A 26956-nucleotide genomic window follows, 5' to 3' on the forward strand; every position below is an offset into this window, starting at 1 on the left:
CCTGTGGCAGTAACTGGTGCTGGCAATCTAGAAATCACCCCTGAAGCCAGTTAGAATGTCTAAAAGTTGACTCAAACTTTGTGTTGTGTGTCTGTGTGTGTCACACCAAGCATGGAGGAGAGAAAGAAGAGCCCAGAACTGTCTGAGGACTTAAGAAGTAAAATTGTGGAAAAATATGAACAATCTCAAGGTTAAAGACCATCTCCAGAGATCTAGAAAGTCCTTTGTCCACTGTGTGTAATATAATCAAGAAGATTATAACCATGGAGCTGTAGCCCTGGACGTGGATGGTAGAGAAAAACTGACAAAGAATGCAACACAGGATAGTTGGAATGGTGGATAAACATCCTCAGTCAACTTCCACACAGATTCAGGCTGTCCTGCAGACTCAGGGTGCAAAAGTGTCAGCTGGGACCATACGTGGTCATCTGAATGAGATGAAGCGCTATGGCAGGAGACCCAGGAGAACCCCACTGCTGACAAAGAGACATAAAAAAGCCAGACTGGAGTTTGCAAAAATGTACCTGAGTAAGCCTCAATCCTTCTGGGAGAACATTTTGTGGACAGATGAGACTAAGGTAGAGCTTTTTGGAAAAGCACGTCATTCTACTGTTTACAGAAAACAGAATGAGGCCTACAAAGAAAAGAACACAGTACCTACAGTCAAACATGGTGGAGGGTCAAGGATGTTTGGGGTTGTTTTGCTGCCTCTGGCACTGGGTGCCTTGACTGCAAGGAATCATGAACTCTGGAGACTATCAAAGATTTTGGGCCACAATGTAGGGCCTAGTGTCAGAAAGCTGGGTCTGGGTCAGAGGTCATGGGTGTTCCAGCAGGACAATGACCCCAAACATACCTCAAAAAGCACCAAGAAATGGTTGGAGACAAAGCTGGAGAGCTCTGAAGTGGCCAGCAATGAGTCCAGATCTAAATCCCATTGAACACCTATGGAGAGATCTCAGAACTGCTGTTGAAGAAGCACCCTTCAAATCTGAGAGACCTGGAGCAGTTTGGAGAAGAAGAGTGGTCCAAAATTCCAGCTGAGAGGTGTAAGAAGCTTGCTGATGGTTATAGGAAGAGATTGGTTTCAGTTATTTTTTCCCAAGGGTGTGCAACCAAATATTAAGTTGAAGGTGCCAAGAATTTTTTTCCGGCCCATTTTTTGAGTTTTGTGTAAAATTATGTCAATTTTGTCTTTTTTCTTCTGCTTTTTTGTGTTTTTCCAATGCACATAAAGGAAATAAACATGTGTACACCAAAAACATTTGTAATTGCAACAATTTCTGGGAGAAATAAAGTATTTTCTGGAAAATTTCCAAGGGTTCGTCCATGACTGTAGGGTGTATGTTTAGTAGTAGAAGGAATAAAAAAAAACCTCCTGCAGAATGTCTTATATTTGCTACTATTCAATACCAGAACATTGCCGATGTTTCTGTACAAGTTGGTGTGCAAAGGTCTGCCCAAATCAAAAATAAGAAATTGCCCAATACTTGGTTCCACATTCTAGAGATTTTTACAAAATAAAACCACAAACCTAACGTATTTACTTACCCAGAGCCACCGATTAAGAAAGTGAGAATGGTCTAAATATCACAAATATGCAGCCAGTTAGGGCTGAACAATGTTGGAAAATAATCGAATGGCAATTTTTTCCCCTAATATTGCCATTGCGATTTGATACGCAATTATTCCTTAACTTTCTTTATTCCTAAAGAAGGGCTGAACAATTCTTTTAAAATCCTATCCTGATGGTTTTGACCTGTATTGCTAATTGGATATGAATTGTTGCATTGAAGGGTTTTTGTTGCATAACCGCCCTACTCAAGTGTTTACGCTGCAGTTTTTCTGAGGAGAAGATGAAGTTTTGTTTGTCCAAATCCTTCTCTTTAGTCTGCAAACAGAAGCATTCGCAAAAACACACAAATCACAGGATTCTGCTGCTTTTAATCCAACAGAATTTGGAGAGGAATGAAGAATAAACAGGGTGTTAATCCACACTTCAGTGAATATCTGTGAAACCAACGTGTTCCTAGAAAGCTTCCTCTTCTGTCCTTGTTTGTCGAGGCTTCAGTCGCTGCCTCCTCACTCTCCAGCACAGAGAAATGCTGCAGATCTCAGAGGCTGCTGCTGTTAGCTTGACTTTAATCTTCTGTTCAGACAGCAGAGAGAGATTACAGCATCTCTGGTTAGAAACCCATCCATCCCCCAGCCCTGCTTCATCCTCCAGTCAGGCATCCCCAGCCTCTGCTACGCCATAAAATGCTGACATGTTTGAAGATGTTTTAAACCTTTCTTTCCTGGAATATGATGAGTGAACAGCAGGTTTCTAATGCTCTCCTCTGGGAGTTTTCCTCACTCACACAGTCTAATCTGGTTCTAATCTGTGGCCTCTCCTCTCCTGACGTGGATGTAATCCACCCAGTAATTAAATCAGTAATTAAAGCAGGAGTGTCATGGTGGATAATTCACAGCCGACAGCTCAGCTTTAAACCCACGTCTGAGAAACATCTGTGAACATCTGTCTGATGATGAAGAGTGCGTTCAGGTTCACAGTCAGCCATCAAACACAACTAAGAGTCATCAAATCAGGAAAGCCCTCACAGTTGTCTTCATCAGCTCTAACTCTGACGTTTCTAACTACAGATGCACGGATCCAATTTTTTAAGTTCTAATCTGCTCTTCAGGTACAGCGAGGAGAGGTTTCCTTTGTTGCTGATGATGTGGTTCTGTTGACCTCCAGCAGGCTTTGAGGCTGATCCAGCTGAGTTTGAAGCTGCTGGGATGAGGGTCATTGCCTCTAAATCCAGACCCATGAGGAGAAGGAAAAGGCGTCTGTAGTCAGGAGTGTCAGTAGTGACCTAAAGATAGAAACTACACTTCATGCATCCTGAGCAAACACATGTTTAGAACAGTGGTTCTCAACCTTGGGGTCGGGACTCCCTTGGGGGTCACGAGACACTGAGAAGGGGTCTCCAGATTCCCTAAAAAAACTTAAGAATATTTTTAGATTACACTGTTGCCACTTTACGCCAATTTTAACCCATTTTCACCAATTTTTCCATCAATTTTAATACGTTTTTACCATTTAACACTTTTTTTTCCCCATTTTAAACCCTTTCAGGGCTCGACAGTGTGAGCATTTCACTCGCATTTGCGCCTAAAAATAGGTGTGTGCGAACTGTAAAAAATATTTCGGGGCACGTGCGCATTGAAAAATCAGCCGAAGGAGAGATCCGTGGAGGAGAGACGCCTCACTTGGCGTCCAACATGCCGTCGTTCATGCTTATTCATTAGTCTCATGTTAAGAATGACATGTTGGACAGCTCACCGTCTCACTGGCCGCTCATAACACCCCAATACAAGAGCAGAAACCTCAAGACAGCGTAATTCGGTGTTTTTTCATTGTTTATGTGGAAAAAAAGACCGGCGGAAGGAGCTGGAATTCCCTGTTTCATCTTCTTCTACGCCGGCTTTTCTTCTTGGTCGCCGTTTGTCACGACAGCGCCCCTGTACATTTTGTATACAAATTCATGAAATAATTTTGCTTGTAAATGTCTATTTACATCACATTTATTATGGAAAACACATTATTTGATGACCCTGATTTTAACAACCTCAGAGCAGACAGACCCTCGCGTCCCCCCTGAAATCTCTTGCGCCCTCCTAAGGGAGTCCCAGGTTGGGAACCAAGGAATTAGAGGCCTTTAACTTTAAAACAAATGGGTTAGAAATTAAATGTCAAAAAATAAAAAATAAAAATGCACCGCTTACGACGGTGATGACATCATGTTTATAATGAACAAAACATTAAAAAATGTTGGTACTATCTTGTTCCAACATGTTTTTACCTAAAAACACAAGGCGATCCACGTTTTGAGCGTTTTCTGTTCACTGTCGTCCCAGCCGTGGAGAAAACCCTCTCCGCCTTGACGGAGGCGCCGGGGATGCACAGATAACGGCGTGCCAGCTGGGACAGGAGAGGATACCTGGACTGGGATGTTTTCCACCGTGACAGCGGGTTACTGTCGGTATGCATCGTGGTTTTACTCTCGTACATCGGCATCTCTTTATGTAGCGAAGCCTCACTTGCCAAATCACCGCCAGCGTGTGCACCACCTTGGCGATAAACATCCTCAGTGTGTGAAAACTTGTTCATCCTGTCATGTGTCATGTGACAAAACATTTGGACTACATCTACATATGGGTGAAGTAGAGGCCAGGGAGAGACGCTGGAGAACAATTATAAACAGCAAAAATATTTAAATACACGTTCAAAACTTCAGCTTTCGAATATTAATGAGCTTTAAATATTCGAACCACGAAATTCATTCCAACAGCCTAATCCTGTAATAGTCAGTATCAGCTGTGTTAGTTGAAATGGTTTTTGCTAATAAGGACATTTTAGTGTTTATTGTAGATTTGGTCTTATTTATCTCTTTAATTGTAGAGCACGGCTCTGGTGTTCCTCTGATGGTGAGTTTATTTTTTAACCACTGGCTAAGACGTGATAAATCAGTGCACACATTAGAGCATTTTTGAGAAGGATGTTGAGATTTTTGAGGGTTGTAACTGCTTCTTTCATTGTCTGAGCCTTTAAACAGCCTCTCTCGTCTCTGAGGATCTGTGCTGGGCTTTTTTAGCCGGTCTCCATGAAAAGAAAGGTTTTCTTCCTCCGTGTTTGTGCAGCCCTTCTCACTTGTTTTATTCACTCTGTTGTGTACAGCAGCTCATTGCTCACACTTTCTCTGCGTTGTGTTAAAGACATCAGCCCACGGAGCGTCTCCATGTTCCTGCTGCTGCTGCAGATATTTTAGGAAACACTACACTGTAATATCCACACCAACTGTGCACTGTGAAAGTAGACTTCATGTTAGAGCTGTATAAGTCTTCTCACGTTCTCTTACATCTCACACGTCCATGTGTGAAGTATGCATCTCCAGTTAAACGTGTCAAATGAGCCTCCAGTGTCTGATCCATGTGTTATCAACAAGTTTAATGTGCTAACTGTTCAGATAAACACAGAGCAGCTGCACAGAACAACGCTCCTTTATGTTTGCTACTCACACTAATGTTATATAGGAGCCAGAGCATCACAACTAATCTAACATCAGACTAATGTTATATAGGAGCCAGAGCATTACAACTAATCTAACATCAAACTAATGTTATATAGGAGCCAGAGCATCACAACTAATCTAACATCAGACTAATGTTATATAGGAGCCAGAGCATCACAACTAATCTAACATCAAACTAATGTTATATAGGAGCCAGAGCATCACAACTAATCTAACATCAAACTAATGTTATATAGGAGCCAGAGCATCACAACTTATCTAACATCAGACTAATGTTATATAGGAGCCAGAGCATTACAACTAATCTAACATCAAACTAATGTTATATAGGAGCCAGAGCATCACAACTAATCTAACATCAAACTAATGTTATATAGGAGCCAGAGCATCACAACTAATCTAACATCAGACTAATGTTATATAGGAGCCAGAGCATCACAACTAATCTAACATCAAACTAATGTTATATAGGAGCCAGAGCATCACAACTAATCTAACATCAAACTAATGTTATATAGGAGCCAGAGCATCACAACTAATCTAACATCAGACTAATGTTATATAGGAGCCAGAGCATTACAACTAATCTAACATCAAACTAATGTTATATAGGAGCCAGAGCATCACAACTAATCTAGCATCAAACTAATGTTATATAGGAGCCAGAGCATCACAACTAATCTAACATCAAACTAATGTTATATAGGAGCCAGAGCATCACAACTAATCTAACATCAGACTAATGTTATATAGGAGCCAGAGCATCACAACTAATCTAACATCAAACTAATGTTATATAGCAGGGCTCATTATGTACATTTGCAGAAGGGTCAGATTTAGTCCTGACGGAGTCTCTGGGGCCCGTACTTCCAAATAAAGAGAAATTAAACCAGTATTTTGTTCTGATTAACACATTGTTTTATTAGTATTTTCTTTCCAAACGCAGGACACTTTTAGGCATTACTAGTGAGATCCGTCCTGATCTATAATGCCCTGGACCCACAGAATTTTCCGATCTTCTGAAAATCCCAGAGAATGGGCCCTCAACAGTTGTGATTTAACACCAATATGAACTCGTGTTTCACACTTTTGCAACATTTTGCCACTTTTAGCCCATTTTTGATATCCTTTGTGCCCCTTTTTTCCTTTTATACTAATGTTTACCTTACATTTTAGTCTAGTTTTAGTCATCTTGATAAAAATAAACTTAGTTTTGTCAGTTTTAGTCATCACAGATCTATTTTTGTTAGTCTTAGTCTAGTTTTTGTCATGGGAAAAAAAAGCTGTCAACAAACATTTTTAGTCATAGTTTTAGTCAACGAAATTATCATTGGACCAGATTAAAGACTTACGACAATATCAAACACGTTTGGTATTATCTTAACACCAAGGCTGAAGAAAGACCGCCTTAAAATGGCTCAAATCGAGTCTTAGGATCAACTCGCACCTAACAGCTGAGACAACAGGAGCGAGCTGAGACTTTAGCAAGACTCCTGGGATTTTACTCCAACTCTGGAATTTTGTCTGCGACTTTGAAATCAGAGGAAAAGTCCTCAGGTGTAAGGCCGAGGTACAGCGGTTGAAAGTGTGGCTTCATTTCGGCAAAAATGACAGGAACAGCGTCTGTCAAACGCATGCATGGCTGCATCTTTTTCCAAAAGAACTGTGAATTTGTACAGATTTCAGTTTATCTCTATAAGTCCAGAGATCCAGGATCCAAAAAGACTAGTTTGTATTTATTTGAAGGTTGTATCTTTCAAAGAAAACTAGCAGTAGCGAGGCATTCTAATTCAAGCTCAGAGGGTGAAGATCCAGAGAGCAGTTTGTTTAAACTGAGACATTTCCAACAAAACAATAATAATCTGGTATATTTTAGTGTGTTTTCCTCCCAAACCCTTGGTGTTTAACATTTCTGGTTCTCTAAACTGTCTTTTATAGCCAGTAAATGAAGTGTGGTGGTCACTGACTCTCACTGAAGGTGGCAGACATCTTTGTTCAGAATGGTAAAGCTAGTTAAATAGATCCACGTAAACCTGGACAGAGAGCGGATTTAGTTTCTTCTTATGAAAGTAAGGATCTTCATCTTCCTGTCTGCTGTCTCTACAGAAGCCTGCAAGTTCACCAGTACTCAAATAAAAATATTTGAAGCTTTTATTTGATAAGAACAAAGATTTTTACTTCACAAAGCTGTCAAGACTTTTTTCTTTTTATCAGCCACTCCAAATTTCTGCTCCACTTCACACATCTCATCCTCTCTCTCTCTCTCTGTTCCTCTTTGTTTTTCTCTGAAGATATTTTCTCTCCACTTTCTTTATCAGAGTCTTCCTGATCTGAGGTCAAATATCGACTGATTTCCCACAATTCAGCAGGAGTGCGGTCACACTGCAGCGCTAACCCAGCTGAATCAGAGCCCGGCGTGTCGGTATTTTTATCTTCAGAAAGCTGCAGATGTTCTCAGAGGATGCTCGTTGTGTCGTTGGTTTCAGCATGAAGCTCGTTGTTTAGGTGATCATTTGATCAGGTTTGATTGGTCGTGGCTGAGTTCTGAAGGATGACGTCTGTGACCTCTGTGACCCCTCCCACGATAATTAAAGCAGGTGTCTACCACACCAGGTCTGCTCTAGACTTAAGCTAATGGCGTCAGAGCGCTTATATGAGATGGATATAAGGACATGAAGGCGTTCATCTCTGTGTCCATTATGTAAGAGCGAATCTGAGGACGAGTCGAGTCACTCACCTGTCAGCATCAACGTCTCCCATCTCAAAGATTCAGAAAGGATGACTAAGACTCTGATTCATCACATAGATACCAGCCTCTCTGCTTTTCAACCCAGGCTTTTATTTTGGTGGTTTTGTCTCTTCCCTTGGATAATTATAATGAAACTCTACAATGGAGGGAGTGGCCGGTCGATGACTGTTAAACCTTTGTTTATATTCTTATTTATCTCCTGCACCTCTCAGCCCATGCTCAGGGCAGTAAAACCCAGCATCTTCTCAACATTTAAACCCCGTTCTCCTGTTTTTGTTTGCAGAAGTACCGGCACCACGATGAGGACTCGTCCCCCCAGGAACAGAGCTCACCTCAGCTGACGGAGGAGGCCGGGGGGGCGGAGCTTGTCCAGGTAGCAGAGAAGAACCTGTCCCAGATCGAGAATGTGCACGGATACGTCACCCACGCTCACATCTCTCCGATGAAGGTAGGAGACGCCGTCGCTGATTTATTTCCTGTCTGGTTTGTAAAAACGAGCGTGTGGGAGTCGGTGTGTTTAACAGTGACGTCGTTGTTATGACTGTTTTATAAAGCATGCCTGATTTTGGATTTGTAATCAGACTTAAAACTGGTCACATGGTTGTTTCCTGTTCTCTCTCTGTGTTTTTATCAATGAACCTGATCATCTGTCTTTCAACACACCTCCACATAAACCAGGGTCAGGTAGAATTCACCAGAAATGTGCCCGTCTTCTCCTCAAAGATCTGCTTGATTGATCTTTGCAGTGAATTCCTCCTGACCCTCAAACACTCGCAGTGAGAGGCTCGTCCCTCCTCGTCTGTTTCCTTCATGTGGTTGGTTAAAGCTGCTCTGAGCTCATTATCCATCATCAAACCACAAACATGTACACGAGGACGGTCAAATCTCTCCAGTCACAGTTCTGTTGGACCTCCACCGTAAAGCTCAGGATCAGTGCCCGCCCCTACATTAGTCCGGCCTCTTGAGACTGAATGTTATGAGAAATCTCCCACTCCACACTAAGTACTTTAAACCATCAGCAAGATTTGTACTAATACAGCATTACTCAACCCTGCTCAACCAAAGAGCCAGATTGTTGAAAAATATATTTGCAAGAGCCACAATCTAAGAGGTGAAAAGTGGCAAAAACAGCTTTAAGTAGCAATATGAATAAGTTAAAAAAAAAAAATGAGTTACAGGTGGCAAAAAATGGTCCAAAAGTGGCAAAAATGTGGCAAAAAAATTAATGAAAAGGTACTGAAATGGGTAAAAAGCAGTCAAGATTGGCAAAAATGGGCAAAAGAATAGGAAACAGGTGGAATTTAATGGCAAAAGGTTGCTTATTTGGACGAAAGTGGAAAAAAATGATAAAACAAAGGGCAAAAATTATATAAAGGGGCAAAAAAGTGGCAAAAACAATTTGTAAAAATGGGGAAAAAAATAGGAAAAAATTGATATTTTATGGCAAAAGGTAGCTTAAATGGGCAATAAGTGGCAAAATGGTGAAAAACAGCAAAAAAGTGGCAAAAAGAAGTTGCAAAAATGGGCAAAAAAACAGGACAAAAGGGATATTTTGTATATTTAATGACAAAAGGTTGCTTTCAGCAAAAAAAATTGGGGAAAAAATGGTGAAAAGAGCAAAATGGGATTAAAGTGAAAAATGGGGGAAAGTTTGCAAAAAGAAGTTGCAAAATGGCCCAAAAAATTGGAAAAAAGGGGTGTTTGATGGCAAAAGATGGTTTTAATGAGTGAAAAGTGGCAAAAAGTTTCCCCTTTTTAAGGTTTTCTGCAGAAATAAAATTTAAAATTAAGACATAAAAGAGCCACAAATAATCACAAAAGAGCCCCACGTTGAGTATCACTGCTCTAATATGAAAATTTAATATTGTTTTAATGCATTTTAGTCTTTTTGATTTAAAACAAGTGTTTCATCTCAGCATAATGGGACTTTTCTGTAGTTTTGTGCTTCTCTGTCCAGAAAATCGTTAAATTTCCACCAGAATCTAATGAAGGTTTAATCCAGTTCTCCTTTACCCCCCCAGTCTGGCTGAGTTTCATTAGAACCAGAACTTTGTTGAAGCTGGAGAATTTGGCATCATCAGGATTTCATGGCTCTGCTCCGTGTCCTCGCCGTCCTCCATGCTGCTACTGTCTCTGAACAGACGCCATGTTTCTGCCGTTTCTGTGTCAAAGTTCAGTGTTCTGTTTGATGTTTCTGGGATCCATTGGTTTGTCTGTTCTGTGGAGAATGACAAGTTTTTGGAGGTTAAACTTTAGTTTATGCCTCTGAGCCAGTGACGGCCCGACTCAAGGATGAACTGATTAGACTTGGTAGTAATAGGTCAAAGGTCATTTGGCTCAATGCTCAACGCTTTCTTTTGAAATTTCAAATCTTTCACACCATTTGCATATATTAATTAAGCAGCAGAAATGTTCATACCTTCAGTTGTTTCACAAGCAAATATCTGCCAATAGTGATATGTTATGTATATACAGAGCTTAACAAATGTATTAGACCTCCTGTCATATCTGTCTCAGAGACCATCCAGCATCATGAAGTGCTTTAATGCGGACTCTTTCATTTTCAGTCAGCTCTCCACGTTTTACCATTTTGAACAGGAATGAAGAATTTCAAACTGAATTCACCCAAATCTGAGCCGGCTCACTGGGCTTCTCTGAGAAGTCAGAAATGAATCAAACACAGTCATTCACAAAAAAAAGTGGCAAAGTTTATGAGGCTGCCAGCAAGTAACAACAGTTTTTGTCACATTAGCATCAGATACACGGCTGTAAATAACATCAGGTTTAAATAAAAGCATTATTTCACTTTGTAAATATGTGAACAAAAATGTTCTTGTTTTCTAAGCTTCTGATTCCAAGCATTTGTGTTTTAAAGAATAAGAAAAAAACAGTATGATTAGAAATAGTCACTGAACCAAAAGAACCAATAGCAGCTACTGTTTGAGTGAATAAATCAGCTCCTAAATAATCTAAAACCTGATATTTAACAGTGTGAACATTTTTGAGATCAGATAAACTCTGAACAGACAGATCTGATGTGCAGGCTGATTAAGGAGCTCTGCTGCCACCATGTGGAGTGGAGTGGTAATGACCCTCAGAGAAGACTCAGTCTGAGACTCAGTCTGTGTTTCTAGTCAGCATTGGTACTCTGGCTGCTGTGGCAGTGTTACCTGGACAGGTGTGCTCGTCTCTGTGTTACCTGGACAGGTGTGCTCGTCTCTGTGTAACCTGGACAGGTGTCCTCGTCTCTGTGTAACCTGGACAGGTGTGCTCGTCTCTGTGTAACCTGGACAGGTGTGCTCGTCTCTGTGTTACCTGGACAGGTGTGCTCATCTCTGTGTTACCTGGACAGGTGTGCTCGTCTCTGTGTTACCTGGACAGGTGTGCTCGTCTCTGTGTAACCTGGACAGGTGTGCTCGTCTCTGTGTAACCTGGACAGGTGTGCTCGTCCTCTCAGGTTGTGTTGTGTCGTTTGCTGGCTTCCTGCTTCTCCTCGTTCAGCTCATTTCCATCCGTGTGTCCGAGCAGCGGTCTGACATGAAAGCATCCTGTTGTGGTCGTTTTGGAGGTTTTGTTTGTTGGACTGATGTTGTGATTTTTCTCTCACACTTTTATCAGAACTACGGTTCTTCTTAAGGTACAGCTGTTTGTCTAGGATGTGTATTTTTGTATTTTTGAAGCTGAAGAGGGCCACATGTGAAAATCAAATCAGTATGACCTTAAAGTTAAAAGTTCATAGCCTAAACTTTTTCTTAGGCTATCATTATAATGATAAGTGACCTGAATTATTATCTAATCACTAGAGGTATAATGGTACAGAAATATTTCGGTTCGGTACGTACCTCGGTTTTGAAGTCACGGTTTGGTACGTTTTCGGTACGGTGATTGAAGAGGATAAATAAAATTTCATTTTGATTTTTTAAATTAAATTGTATTAAAATAAATAGGCTAAATAAATTACATTTAAATTATAAATAATGCTGCCACCTCCCTTCAAAAGTTCTTCAATGATTAAAAATATTAATAAATAAATACATTTTTGAATAACTAGGTTACTTTCATTGATATATTGACATATTTATACCCATTCTTTAAACACTAAAATTTCCCAGCTAACTTGAACGCATCATCACACAACCGCAAGTTAGCCTGTGAAGTATGCAAATTAGGTCTTTTTTGCCAATTTCAACACAGACTTCAGCACTGGACTACTTTTTTAACCAATGGGACCTACTACAAAGTTTGGAAGAACTTTTCACAGCCCTTGTTAGAGGATAAAGAGGTTAAAGCCGTGTGAAATCTGAGGATAACTTTACCTATGACACAGCTGCAGAGTCTCTCTCTCACTCCTCCGAGGCTGATGGTTGAAGGTAAAGTTAATGTAATTCACAGAGCCAGAGCACCATTGCTATACGGGTGATTTACATGAAGCCGCTAGCTCTTCTAACTCCACATGCGCCATCACTCTTCTTCGTTTGTTTTTGTAACTGCTCCTTCTTTTGTAATGACGGTTACTGGCAGCTTTTAGGCTCATTGCTGCCCCCTAAATTGAAGTGAGAACTTACTTTTTAATACTCACTCAGACGTATTTGTCGTATTACTGCGTGCAACGAACCGTGACGGCAGTACCGTGACGGTATGGGACGAATACAAATACCATTACACCCCTAGTAATCACTGAAATGACTCTTATTTCTGATTCTTAAAAAAGTAAAAAATAGATATTTATATATTTTTAAGATTTGATTTTGAATTCTTTTGAGATTAGATCATTCTGTAATTTAAACCCAGTTTTAGACTTAAAATAAAAATTCTGTCGTATATGGACAGATGGTGACCTAACCTCAGTCGACCTGAATTTTTGAATAATTTTTGCATTTGTAATTTTTGTCTTAGTGTTTCCTTGTTTAGAAACTAGAATGGCCGTCTGAGGCGGCAGACCCACGCCTAAGCAGCGCCACCGAGGAATTCACGCTCTCATTGATTACTGTGGTGTTCAAAATTTTGAAGTCTGAGAAAAACCGAACATGTGCGCGGATCATCACCAAAATCTAACTGATTCTCCCCGGTCACTATCCCGATATTCCCTGAAAGTTTGGTGAAGATCTGACTTTCCGTTCTCGAGTTATCTTGTACACATACATACGAACAAACAAAGATACGGAACCCTTTACATAACCCCCTGCCGATTTCATCGGTAGTAATAAAATAATAAAATAATATTTGGCCCAAACTTCTGATTTATTCCCGGTCATCTGAGTTTTTTTAGTCTATTATCTTTAAATTCAGGTCCATCTGAGAATATACTAAAGTTTTTCACATGTGGCCCTCGTTGTCTGTCGTAGTTCCAGAACATTCCTTGTCTCTTTTTTTGCTGTCTGTCAGGATGAACTGTCTCTCTCCTTTGGCTTTCCTGTATTTTGACCTCTGCGAGCCTCCGTCTTCCCTCTCCCTCCCTGTTATCCTGTAGGTAGCGTCTCTGGAGTGTATCTATGACGGACAGCACCTCCCGGAGCTCCCCTCCCCCACGCCTTCCACCCTCTACCCCCACGGAGAGGACAGCCCCCTCCCCTCCTGCTCCTCCAACCCTTACCCCCCAATCCAGGTAAAAAAAAAAACAAAAAAAAAAACAAGCCCCTCCCACCACCCCATCCTGGCTGTTGTCATAGTAACCCCAACTTCAGCGTCACCATGCTGGAGTAAAGACTTCAGTCATGCTGCTCATAAATCATTGTACTTTCCTCATCTTCATTCTAAGAAAGTTTATACAAATCAAATGTCATGCTCTCATTGGTTGGTTTTGGTGATGTCACAGGGGGTGGAGCTTGACGGCTTCATCAGGGCTCAAGGAGAGATCTTAGACTGTGGTCAACAGGTGGTTCTTCTGGAGTTTTGAAACTTGTCCAGAGATGGAGCATAGAGGACACCTGTAGGGAACAGTTGGTGGGGTCTGTTAGGACTCTGTGTCTGTAGGCAAGGGGGACAGAGAGAGACTGACGGCCAAAGGCATGCTGGGATTTAAAGGAGAGAACAAGGATCATGTAGCTGACGCTGAAATTCACTCAGAGCCAGTCATGGAGGACACTGGGCGACCTCTAAGTGGACAAAATCTGACCAGTTTCCTCTTAAGCACCCTCTAAGTCAGGGATGTCAAACTCAGTCACAGCAGGGGCCGGATACTGGACTCAGGTCTAACCTGAGGGCCTACCAGGGCCAACACAACCTAAAACTGTAAACCTCATTTCACCAGTGATAAAATAAGAAAAAAAAACAGCACTGATGATAAATCACTTGGAAATCCAAAAGAGTAAAAATGATAAGTTTTTAAAAGCTCAAAATCTGAGATAAAAATTCCAACTTGTTAGTTCCAAAGGTCAGAACACGATATTAAAAATAGAAAAATAATGTTTTAAAGAACAAATATATGAGTAGAAAGTTGAAATCATAAGTTTGAAAGGTCAAAATATGACTTAAAAATTTAAATCATAAGTTAAAATGTCAAAAGATGACTTAATTGTTTGTCTCCCAGGTGAAAATATGGGGTTAAAAAGCCGAAGTTAGGGGTTGAACATTTCAAAATATATGCAAAAATCCAAAATAATGGCTTAAAAAATTACAAAATCTGACTTAAATTTAAAATTGTGAGTCTAAAATGTGAAAATATGATATAAAAAGTAAAAATTGTGAATTCAAAATATCAAAATATGAGAAAAATGTGAAATTCTAAGTTTATGAGTCAATATGTTGGATTAAAAAGCCAAAGTTAGGGGTTGAACATGTCAAAATATGATACAAAATTTAAAATAATGAGTGGAAAACATAAGAATATGACTTAAAATGTATAAATTTTTAATCTAAAAGATAAAATATGGCATATAAAGTAAAAATTATTAGTTTAAATGGTCAAAGTATAAAATGAAAAATCAAAATCATAAGTTTGAGTCGTAATCTTGAGATGCAAAATTGAAAATATGAAATGAAAAATAAATATATATTGGTTTCCCCACATTCCTGACTTTTTATCTAAATTTTCTAACTCTTTACTTTTTCAGATGTTTATGTCTTAACAAGGATTTTTTAAATAATCAAGTTGAAGTTTACATTTTTATACCGGAGTAAATCTGCGGACCTCAGACTGGTGGGCCATTTAGAATACCAATATGATATGATAATGTGGGTTGGATATAATTGTTCCACGGGCCGGATTTGGCCCCAAGGCCTTGAGTTTGACACCTGTGGTCTAGGGGAACATCGGGGTATTCCAGTCCTGTTTCCTGACCCGAGTAGAGGGGTGGATTCTGCCCTGACCCAGCTGCAGGTCTGAGGCTTGGGTAGAGAATCTAACCAGAAACTGGAGGGGAGGTTTTCACTGAAGATGCTCATTAGACGGTAAAAACAGAGCATGGAGAAGGAAGTCTTGGCTGGTCATTCATAGCTGCTGTCAGTCGTCATGGGATCGCCAAAATGATGGCCTTTAATCCCAGAGACACGTGATGAGAAGACAGCTGATTGGCTCTTAGATTGATGTGTGAATAATCGTCCTGAGCGCTGGTTGTTGTACCTCATATTAGTCTTGTCAAAGAGCAGGACCTCCACCTGTCCCGTCACCTGCTCTGTGAGTGAGTTTTTCAGTTCACCGTGACTCTGTTTGGTGAAGAACTCTCCACATCCTGCTCCTCATTGTTTCCTCCACGTTTGATCTGCCGCAGCCTCCCGTCCCCATCCTGACGTCAGCCGGCACTTATCTCCAACACCTCGGCCGCGATAACGCGCTGAATGAGTCGTCGCGTCCCACAAAGACGGCGAAGGCTGCTGGGAGGACGTACTGTACACTCCTTTTCTATTATTCCTTTCATTTTTTCATCTCTCTTCCTCCGCCTCTCGCTCGCTCTCCTCAGCAGCGCCATGGCAACACAGGAGATGAATGCCGACAAAGAAAATCCTGACGGCAGGAAAAAGGAGGAGGTGGAGGTGGAGGAGGAGGGGGTTGAACCTGCGGAGAAGGACAAGGGCAGATTTAGTGAGGCTCCGTGTTACACGGTGTGATTGTAAAATGCAGAATAGCCGGCCTCCAGTGAGATTTACAGCAGCTCTGCTGTATATTTATCACCAGCACAAAGGACTCAGAGGCCATGAAATGACTTGTCACTAATGCTTCCTCTCCATTGTCTCATCTCTGCTACACTTCATTCCCAGCTGCAGCAAAGGATGCTGGGAAGACAGGCCAGCTCTATTTATAGCTTCCAGTCAGTGCTGGAATTTCAGGGAAGTCGTGAAATTTTAGGGGATGCAGGGTTGTAGCATCAAGGAAAGCAGAATGTCAGTTCTGGACTATTTTTAGACCGATGCACACATTTCAATAATTGTTTCTGATGATGAAGAGTCTCTTTGAATCATACAGACCAGGACCGAATTAATACCCCCCAAACACAGCAAGGAATTTTTCACACAGCTTCAGTAAACATCCTGGTTTTTCTTTTGATAATAACATTATTTTACTTCACACAGACAAACAAAACTATTTCACAAAAACCAGCAGGGTCTTATTGATGATCCTCCTTTTTGTTGAGCCTTATCGAGGATGGTCTTTAACGCTGTAATGCTCAAAGCTTTTAAAATCCACATATGGTGCTTTCACACTAGGGGCCCGGTCCCGGATCCGAGTGCTCTTTAGCTGAAAGTCCGGTTCGTTTTGGTAGTGTGAATGCAAACAGACCGCGCCAGGGCACCAGCCCCAGGCCCACATGGGGGTGGTGGTCTCGGGCGCGATTCAAGTCAGTGCTGGCTCGGTTCTGATGAGATAGGAATGCAACCGCGCTCGGATATGGGACAGAGCGTCGTATCAGCTTTATGACGTCATCCTAAAAGCTAAACTTCTTTCCACAGCGCAGCAGTTTGTTCACGTTTTTCCTCAATAAAGGGCGGAAATCATCAGAATCCAGCCAATAAACGTGTTGTGACTCACCTTACAGATGAACACAAGTTGGAGTCAGTGAGAGGAGGTGCAAAGGCAATAAAAGTCTCCTGTCACCTCAAAAACCGCTGTATCTACACAGCGCAAGCCCATTTAACCCTCTGAGCTGTAGTAGATGTGCAGACATGAAGAGCTGGCATCTTAAAAAGTGATTTTAATTCATCCATGGCTGCAGGATGGACTTTTTGCCGGGTCAAAACATAAACAGTCGTCGCTCAGGTCATGACCCAAATGGTTGCCATAGTAGCGTCTTCTTCTCTCTGCTCCTTGTTGGGGTTGTAAACCAGCTATGTGCATACCGCCACCTGCTGTTTCAGACAGAGTAAATACGGGTGGGCTCGGGCACGGATCGATGTTGCTAGTGTGAAAGCAAGCCGGAGGGGGGAGGGGGAGGAATCACGCCGCGGCGCGGTTCGAAACAACTGGGCCTAATGTGAAAGCGCCATTACACTGAGGGTTATCTTTAGTCTAAAAACTTCAGTCAAGGTTTCAGCTGTCACTGGAGAAATGAAACCAAAGAAATCAGTTTACACTGGAGAGAAAGAACTTTAGATGCTCACAGAGCAGGAGAAGGATCTACTAAGTTATCACAGCATTTCTAAGAGTCAAGAACTGGAGTGAGAAGGATAAACAGAATACTCAAAGAGAGCCACACAGTCCAGAACAAGCCTGGCAGAAGAGGAAGAGAAAGATCCCAAAGACTCTGGAAAGAAAACTAGTGAGAGATGTGGCTAAAGACCCCAGAACAACTGACAAGACTCTAGAGAAGGACTTAGACCCCGTCCACACGGCTCCTTTTTTCATCCTCAAACCTTGTAATGTGTCCAAAGAGCTGAATTTTTAGTTATGCTAAATATATTTAAATATCAGTATCGCCTGAAATGAATCTGTAAATATCGGCATATCAAAAAAGGGGCAAAGCTGATTTTAAACCGCTTTGTTCTGCAGCTTGGGACTAAAAACGCGCGGTCCAGACAGGAGAAGCTGAAATTCACTAAGCAAAGGGTGGGATTCATCATTTAAGGCTGAGTGTAACTGCGTAGTATACAGGAATGCTGGATAGATCCTGCCATTGGTTGTCATAGCCCCTCACAAAGCATTCTGGGAAAACAAGATGACATTTAGCTCTTGAGCTAGAGGCAGAAGGAAGCAAATCATTCAGAAATGGATAAAAAGATGTTCAATGCCAGATAAACTGTTGTTGATTGAATCTCTTAACAGTCACTCAAGCTGCAGGCTCGCTGCAAAAGTTTCTGTAAGGAATTCAGAGGCCTGGATGTAGCATCAACGGAGCGCCGCAACAGCTAGTATCTAACGGACAAACAGTAAGAGGCTATGATTTATGACTCAGAAGTTATTGCCTCTTGTTGTATTTGACGACGCTGGTCTGGAAGGGTTAATGAGTGAATACTCACTTTCTCTCTCTTCCCTCTAATTTTGAACTACAGTGTAAACTTCAGTCTAAAACTGTGTAACTGAACCTGCTCAACCAAAGAGGCTAACTGTTTGAAAATATCTTGGCAAGAGCCACAATCACAGTGGTGAAAAATGGGTTAAAGTGGCAATAAAATAAGTTAAAGCTGGTAAAAAATGGTCAAAAAGAGGCAAAATTTTGGCTAAAAATTGGTGACCGGGGTTAAAGTAGGCATAAGATGGCAAAAACTGGGTGAAAAGTCACAAAAATGGAGAGAGAACTGGCAGAAATGGGTGAGAAGTGACAAAAAATGTGTTACAGGTGGCAAAAATGGTTATAAAGCGGCAAATAAGGTGACAAAAAAATGAATGAAAGTGTTTAAAATGAGCAAAAAGGTGGGGAAAATGGGCAAAAATGATGTTTACTGGCAAAAGACAGCTTAAATAGGATAAAGGGAAAAATACAAATTGGAAAAAGGATAAAAAAGGCAAAAAGGTGAAAAATAGGGGAAAAAGTGACAAATATTGGCAGAAAATGGCAAAAAGAAGAGGCAAAAATGGGCTGAAAGCAGCATAAAAATGATTTAAAAAATTGCGAATAAGGGCAGTGGAGAAAGATACAGAATAAAGGTTGACAATTAATTTTGACAATTAAAGTGTACTGTAGAATTGTGGGAAACAAACTGATCATTGCTACATGCAATGGATAATTTCTGAGGTCAAAGTCCCTTTTTAAAGGTTTTCTGGGGGAATAATATTCAAAATTAAGACATAAAAGACCACAAATCATCACAAAAGAGCCACATGTGGCTCTAGAGCAGTGGTTGCCCCCCCCACACACACACACATCAAAGAAAGCTAAGCCTCCCTTGGACCCACTTGGATAAAGTAAACATAATTTGAATTTATTTTTATTGACAAAATCCCAACATAACAGACCTATATAGACTCGTTCTTGACCAAAGATCTACGTCCAAACTGTCCATTATTATGTGTATTAGGACCACTCTTGGAAAAAAAAAAGACAAATTTCAAGAAGAACAAAAATCAGGTTTAAAAAATTAATTCATTAAAATAAAAAAACATTTTTATGACTTTAAAAGTGGAAAATGTCCCTGAACCCCGGATAAGAATTTTAAGATTATAAAGCCCAAAGTCAAAATCTGACCGCTTTTCTCAGTTTGGTTTCTTGTGAATCTTTGACTTTACGCTGTTGGAAAATTAGGATTTAAAAAACTTTTAAACTTAAAAATATATATATAAAAAATTGAGTTTCTAATGTCAATTTAAGATGTTTTAAATTCTGAAATTTTGATTTTTCCATAATCTCAAAAATTTAGATTTTTTTTTTTCCAAACAAAATTTTGACCTTTTTGATTAGAAATCTGCTTCTCCTTATATGTTAATCTTTTAGGTTAGCCCCTATATTCTATACTACATTAGGTTTTTAATCATGATTCTTTTTTTTTAAATGAAGATCTAATTTTGACAATGTCAGAGCAGACAGGGTCTCGTGCCCCCCCTGAAATCTGAGGTGCCCCATCTAGGGGTCCCTGGACCCCAGGTTGGGAACCACTGCTCTAGAGCCACATGTTGAGTATCACTGGTCTCAAACATGCTTTAATGTAAACACTGATGTACTAACAGAATAAACTTTGTGGGCTGAGAGAGCAAGGAATGAAGAGCTGTTCATGAACGAGTCTGTTCTTCTAAACGACTCTTTAATGTTAGCTACAGTAGCTGGCTCCTGCTTGAGTGCCAGTTTCCTTTATTTCACCCTTTGTCCTAACCTTGCAAAGCAGATGGATACGCCCATTTCCTTGTTTTTCACTGGTGAATCCATCTTGCAAAGCTCTCATCTGAACCGTTTGGGCCTGGTTAGAAAGTGACAGGACCAATCAGCAATGAGGGGCAGTACTTTCAGGCGCAGCAGAGTCGTGATGTAAACAAGGAGCAGCAAGAGCTGGTGCAGTTATGGAGGAAGAGATTAGCATGGATGCTGCTAAAGCACCAGTTTTTTCAGAGCTTGATGACATTTCTTCGTTAAAAGAAGAACAAAGAACAGCAGTGAGTTGTTTTCTTTTCAAAAACAACAAAAGTCGAGTACTGACATGTCTATAGTCGCCATGTTTCACATTATTCCTCAGTAGCTGCGCACGCGCAGCTTGATAGCAGCTATGTCATTTGTTTTGTTGCTCTGATTGGCCCGTAGAGATGTGACAGACAGAACGTTCATCCAATCACAATCCAAGTTTTTTTCAAAGCCTCTGCCTTTCCCACATGCTTCCTATTGAAGCTTTCCCAGATGGACGTGTGAAACAAATCCATCTGGCGTGTCAGGTTACCTTTGTCCTTGTTTAATCCACATTTAAAAAGCCAAACTGGTACCAGATGAAGAACCAGCTTTACTGAGCTGAGTCATGATCTGGATCTCCGTAAAGAGACGGATTTCCGTCACAAGAGAGACTGGATAAGCATCAGCTCAGGAATCATGGGTAAGATTCGAGTTTAATGAGCTGAACCGGGACAGAACTGGAGTGGACCAAACCGGACTGCTTCATGGAAACGGATCGTCGAGGCTTTTTCGCCTGAATATTTCACTACTTGAGGACACAGAAGTAGCTCAGTAATTAGGAATGTTGCTATTTTTGCCTTATGCATGCTTGGCATGGTAATAAAGCTCAAACATGGCCTTTTAGTAGCGTTTCTCTATACAGAAGTAACTACCTGCCCCCCATCTGGAGTCCTCCATGGCTCTATGACGTCACCTGTAAAGAGCCTATAATCGCCAAAGTGTCCTCATCTTTTTAAAATCAGATCTAAGTGTGGTTTTATGTGTAGCTGGCCTAAATTGAACCAACTGTCAGGAGATCCCTGCATCCCCTCTCACCCCGCTGTCCATCAGCGAGTGATAACTCAGCGTTTCACTGGCGTGAGTTTTCCCCGCTGGCTCATGTTTGGAAAGAGACTCAAAATCTGAGGACTGAAGTAGGACAGAGGTCAGCCGGCCCAAACCCAGCGGACTGACAACCAGGAGGAGGAGGAGGAAGGAGCTGAGCGAGGTTTCCAGACTGCAGAGAGATCAGAGGAGTCATTTCTTCCTCGCCTGCGCTCTCTTTAAACGCACACTCGCTCTGTCAGACACAGAGTCGTCTCTCCGTAGCGTCAGCCCTGCAGTCTGTTGTTGCCGTCTGCCTCACATAGACGGAGGCTGCTCCGGAGGGATGCTCCGTCACCCCGGCAGGCTTATCTCCCCCCAGAGGAGCCGCTCTTCTCTGTTTTTGGTGAAGTTCAGCGTCTAACGGCTGACCGGCTATCAGAGGAGGACAACCTCAGCAGCTCCTCCGCAGCCTCCGTGTTTGTGTCTGCGAGGAAGAGGAGGAGGGGGACACAAGGTGGAGTGACGCCCCCCCTCCCTTCGTCTGCCTGCTCTCCAGCCAGCACCACCTCCGCCACCACACAGCCTGCAGCAGGAGCAAGAGGAGAGGAGGCGACACAGCACCTCCACCTCCACCTTCACCGCGGCAGCAGCATGCTCAACTCCGTGTGGTACGCCAAGAAGATGGGCCGCCGCATCATGGGCACCCTAAGGAGAACCAAGCGGCTCCACCGGCGCCTCCTGGTAGGTCACACCTCCCCTTTCCTCCCCTCAGCCATGAGAAATAAATCATAAAGCTGTTGAGGCAGCAGGAGTCGTTTAGTCAGCCTGTAAACATACAACCATGCTCCACTTAATGTGCATGTGTGTAAATGTGGATGTGACGCTGCTGCCGGAGCAGGCAGATGTGGAAAAGTTGCAACAGGAGAGCTGCTGCTGCTGCTGCTCCTGCTGCTGCTGCGTCATGTGTCGGATCAGGATTCATCCAGAAACTGTCACATCTGCTCCGGTTCTAGAAACACCTTCAGCTCCGTCTCACGGCGCTTTAATGTTTCCATCAGATAAACAGAGACTCATCGTAAACATGAGCACGGCGGTGATTGGTGGACGAGGCTGCAGCGGCTGAGAGCAGGTCGTTACTCTAAACATGAGATGGGTTTGTGCGTCGTTAAACGTTTCGGTGGTTCAGAGCTGCTGTTTGCTCCACAGCTCTCGTCACCCTGTTTCTTCCTCGCTTTCATAAAGCGTGAGTGAGCGATGCAGAGGTTTACCTGCATAAACAGCAGCATCATGTTCTGGGCAGATGTGAGGAACCCCTGCAATAGCACATGCCTTCTCTGGCGTTGCCTAGCAACCTCCAGGCTCCTGACACGCAGCGCTGCTTCCAACGCTTACGCTAACACTCATGCATTCCTCTGGTTTCCCCCTAAAACATTTATACCTTTAAAAAAAAGGATCAGGGCCTTTTAAACACTGAGAATGCTGTTCTTCCATCTTCATCCTGCTTCTTTATGATGCTAATTAAAGATAGCTTCATGATTGAAAGATCGTTTTAGACATAAAATCCACAGAATGAATTTAAAACTTAGTCTTTAGTGGATATGAGGCTTCAACAGTCCTGAGAATCTATCATTTTGACTTCCTTCAGAGCTAAACTCCACCTGTTGAGCTCCTTTTACGTGTTCTCTGTCTTGTTTTTAACCCTCTGAGGCCCATTCAGACCTCTGCAGACAGTTTTCTCCCTTAGAAAAGAAAATCAGCTCTAAACTCTGCACCAACACAGAACATCTTCCCCTTTATGGCTATAAGAGCCTGCTAGAGCACTGTGAGCCACATTTAACGCTGAGGGCAGTCATGCTGTCATGGCACCAAAATTTAACTTTGATAGTAAATTTAGAATCAAACTGAAAACTGAAAGGATTCTGCTTCAATGTTCTATACGAGTGGTGTAAAGATAAAGCGATCTGAACGTCAAAGATCTGAGTGTATCAGTCTGTGGAGGCCTGGCTTGGTGAAATGTGACATGGATCAGTCATTACACCAGCTTTAACGTTGGAGAATGGTTCATTCAGACTCTGCAGATTGTTGTAGCTTGTCCAACATACTCTGGCTCAGCATCTCTAATCACCTGTGACCTGTGGTGACCTTTTACCTTTACACAATCGTGACAGTGCCCACTAGCTTGCTAGCTAGGTGGTTTACACAGAGCAGAACAACTTCTAGTTACTCTTCTGTCCCTCAGAAATCCAGTCATGTGGACTAAATATGAAGGAAGGCTCACTTTAGAAATGTCATTTTGTCTGCATTCTGGAGAAAATTGTTGTTGTACAATGGCAGCTCATAAATCTCACCTGTTAAGATGGCAAAGCTAAAGATTAGCTCAGATGCTAACGCTAGCAAGTAGCACAAAGAGACCTGAATATTAGAAAGTTTCTTAGTTAAATCAGTGTTAGTGTCTCAGTCTAGTTTACGTCATCACAGATCTATTTTTTATTGTCTCAGTCTAGTTTTAGTCATCACAGATCTATTTTTTATTGTCTCAGTCTAGTTTTAGTCATCACAGATCTATTTTTTATTGTCTCAGTCTAGTTTTAGTCATCACATCTATTTTTGTTAGTCTCAGTCTAGTTTTAGTCATCACATCTATTTTTGTTAGTCTCAGTCTAGTTTTAGTCATCACATCTATTTTTGTTAGTCTCAGTCTAGTTTTAGTCATCACATCTATTTTTGTTAGTCTCAGTCTAGTTTTAGTCATCACAGATCTATTTTTGTTAGTCTCAGTCTAGTTTTAGTCATCACAGATCTATTTTTGTTAGTCTCAGTCTAGTTTTAGTCATCACATCTATTTTTGTTAGTCTCAGTCTAGTTTTAGTCATCACATCTATTTTTGTTAGTCTCAGTCTAGTTTTAGTCATCACATCTATTTTTGTTAGTCTCAGTCTAGTTTTAGTCATCACATCTATTTTTGTTAGTCTCAGTCTAGTTTTAGTCATCACAGATCTATTTTTGTTAGTCTCAGTCTAGTTTTAGTCATCACATCTATTTTTGTTAGTCTCAGTCTAGTTTTAGTCATCACATCTATTTTTGTTAGTCTCAGTCTAGTTTTAGTCATCACATCTATTTTTGTTAGTCTCAGTCTAGTTTTAGTCCTCACAGATCTATTTTTGTTAGTCTCAGTCTAGTTTTAGTCATCACAGATCTATTTTTTATTGTCTCAGTCTAGTTTTAGTCATCACAGATCTATTTTTGTTAGTCTTAGTCTAGTTTTTATCGTGGGAAAAATGGCTATCGAACAATTCACGTCAGAGTTTTAGTCGACAAAATAAAAACAAACACTGAAATAAATAAATGACAAGTGAAGAGCAGCCTGTTTGAATATGTTTATTTAAAATGTATGACGTTCACTCAGCCCTGACATTTATCTGAACAAAACAAAAACTAATAAAAAGTAAACTTAGAAACCAGCAGTAAAAAAAATCAATAAAGCTAAACTGAAATTGGATTCAGAAAGTGAAATACTCAATATTAGGATATTTTACCCAATATTAGGGTATCACTTCATCAGACCAAACATGTGACTGTGTGAAATGTTGTTGACTGTCAGAAAGCTGATCATTCTTCTGGATGCTTCTTATTGAGGTGGTGGGTAGGGATGTTCTGATACCATTTTTTCCTTCCTGATATGATTCCGATACCAAGGTGTTGGATATCGGCTGATAGTGAGTCTGATACCAGTGTGAACTTTCTAGACTGACTGTTCAGACTAACAAATTATTTTAGACCTTAATTTGACTCAGAACATGGCTCAACTATTAGAACTGTAAATGTCCAGCATCTCTGTGAGCCTAAATGTGTTTTCCTGCTGATTATTGAGTTTTACTGCTAAATATTAAAATAATAATACAGGAGGCTGCAGCACAGGCTCTCTCTATCTCTTTTTTAATGCAAATTTTAGTGCACTTTTCCAAACACAATATGAAACTTACAAGTGGCATATTAACAATTGTTGTTTACAGATATGTACTAAATGTATACAGTTGTGTAAATCATCAAGCACATTGAACTCTCTTCTTTCTGCTATTTTGTGCAGCATCACGTGATTACAGAACAGCCTGCTATTGGCTGACGGACACTCAGAGAGAAACAGTATGACGGTTAGCATTCAAGCTAGCGGTTATAAATGATCGTAATTCAGTTAAAATGGATAAAAAGACGTTCAGTATCGGGTTTACTGGTGTGGATTTAATCATTAAAGTCCCCAAAACACACACGAGTTCCAGGCTCGCTGAAAATGCTGCTGCAAAGATTCAAAGGCATCAATAGCATCAATGGGAAGGCACAACGGCTAGCTTCGATTTATGGTTCAAACTTATTTAACTTTTTTATAAACTGTGTCACTTCTTGTCTTGTACGACAGCGCCAGTCTGAAAGGAGTTTTGACGATCACATTCTGCTGCGCTAAAAACTGAAGCCCGTTCAACAGCGGCAGCGAAGACGAATTGATTTCCGGTTTATAGCATATGCAGTTAACATGGGTATGAAGCTAACTATAACGTTAAACCAAACGGTATCGGATATGCATAAACCTGTGTACCCATACCTGCATTTTAAGCAGTACTGGACGTATTTCTGATACAGGTATCGGTGTTGGAACAACCCTAGTCATGGGTTATGGTGTGAGGAGCCTCATACTGAGGAGTCTGATATTTTTCCAACCCCACTGACAGACGGTCAAAACATTAGGAACAGCTCACTTTAATCTCAGTAATGAATATAAAGTAAAAAGAATCGTCTCTCTGACAGTGCCAATATTTACAAAGTCATACATTTAAAGTAGAATTCATGGTAGAGATGCTGGTGAACATTACATGGCACTGATGTGTCTAATGAATAATCAGTGATGAATTTGTTATCATCTACAGGTAAAAGCGGTTTGAATGCTCCTCTCTGATGTCCTCTAAACCTGCATTTTCTCTCCTCTGTCTTTCTGAACGGTGAAGTCATTATAAATCAAACTCTAACCAGACACACACACACACTTGTCCTAACCCATGTTACTCTACTTTGCTCTGGTCTTACCTGAAAGCATGCTGTTGCCTGAGTGAGCATAATATTACATTAATATTACATAACTGTGAGATACTGAACCATTACTGGGTCATCAGTTAAAGTTTACAGCTAGCTAGTTGCTAACTTTAGCATGATAAGCAGACAAACTCGAGGCGCTTCATGACTCGCGGAATGGAAACAGGAAACTTACAGCGTTATTGTTTATGTCAGTAACTGGTTCTAAACTTACCACTGAGGCAAACGCTTCTCTTAAACAAATCTGATGCTCAGCCACGCTGCTCTGGGCTCTGGGCTCTGGGCTCTGGGCTCTAGTCTCTGCTGTAAGGAGGTAAATATGGAGCGTGTGACAGGAAAGGAGTCGGAGCGCCCTCTACTGGTTAAATAATGGATGGTAGATATGTCCAAGTAAAACCAAGTCATATTCCCTGCACTTAGAGAAAATACAAGTGTTGACATCAGCGTCTATCGGCCAACTTTCTGCAGATTATCTATGATTGTTAAAAGGCTATAATCAACCGATTAAATCAGCTGGCACTAATAATCAATATGTCTGAGCTCTCTGTTATTATATTAGAGAGCATGTCACTGATCTGGAGGTCAATTTAAGAAGGAAAACAAATGTCTGACATGTAGACTAAACATTCACTATGAGGAATTATGAAATAAGAAAGTATAATGTATTTAAATCTGTTTTACTGTGTATAATATTGATCTAGCTCATTGGTCTCCTGTAATGTCAGAGACACAGAGCTCTGTCTGTTGATTCAAATCTCCTCTAACTGTTTATTTAGCTG

At 41.1% G+C, this 26956-nt stretch overlaps 1 protein-coding gene across 15 annotated transcripts in view; it reads left to right on the forward strand.

Moving 5' to 3' along the window:
- Nucleotides 1–26956, forward strand: part of dlg1b (discs large MAGUK scaffold protein 1b) — a 184041-nt gene that overhangs the window by 95698 nt on the left and 61387 nt on the right. For 8 of the 15 annotated variants that reach the window (XM_041802844.1, XM_041802845.1, XM_041802848.1 and 5 more), the window contains exon 4: nucleotides 8111–8275. In XM_041802844.1, coding sequence (XP_041658778.1) covers nucleotides 8111–8275 — 165 coding nt within the window. Of the gene's footprint in view, nucleotides 1–8110; nucleotides 8276–13297; nucleotides 13433–21724; nucleotides 21837–26956 lie in introns of those variants that run through there. The other 7 variants (XM_041802842.1, XM_041802843.1, XM_041802847.1 and 4 more) reach the window with 2 other exon arrangements.

This window comes from Cheilinus undulatus, linkage group 13, assembly GCF_018320785.1.
Source record: "Cheilinus undulatus linkage group 13, ASM1832078v1, whole genome shotgun sequence".
Taxonomy (NCBI): Eukaryota; Metazoa; Chordata; class Actinopteri; order Labriformes; family Labridae; genus Cheilinus; species Cheilinus undulatus.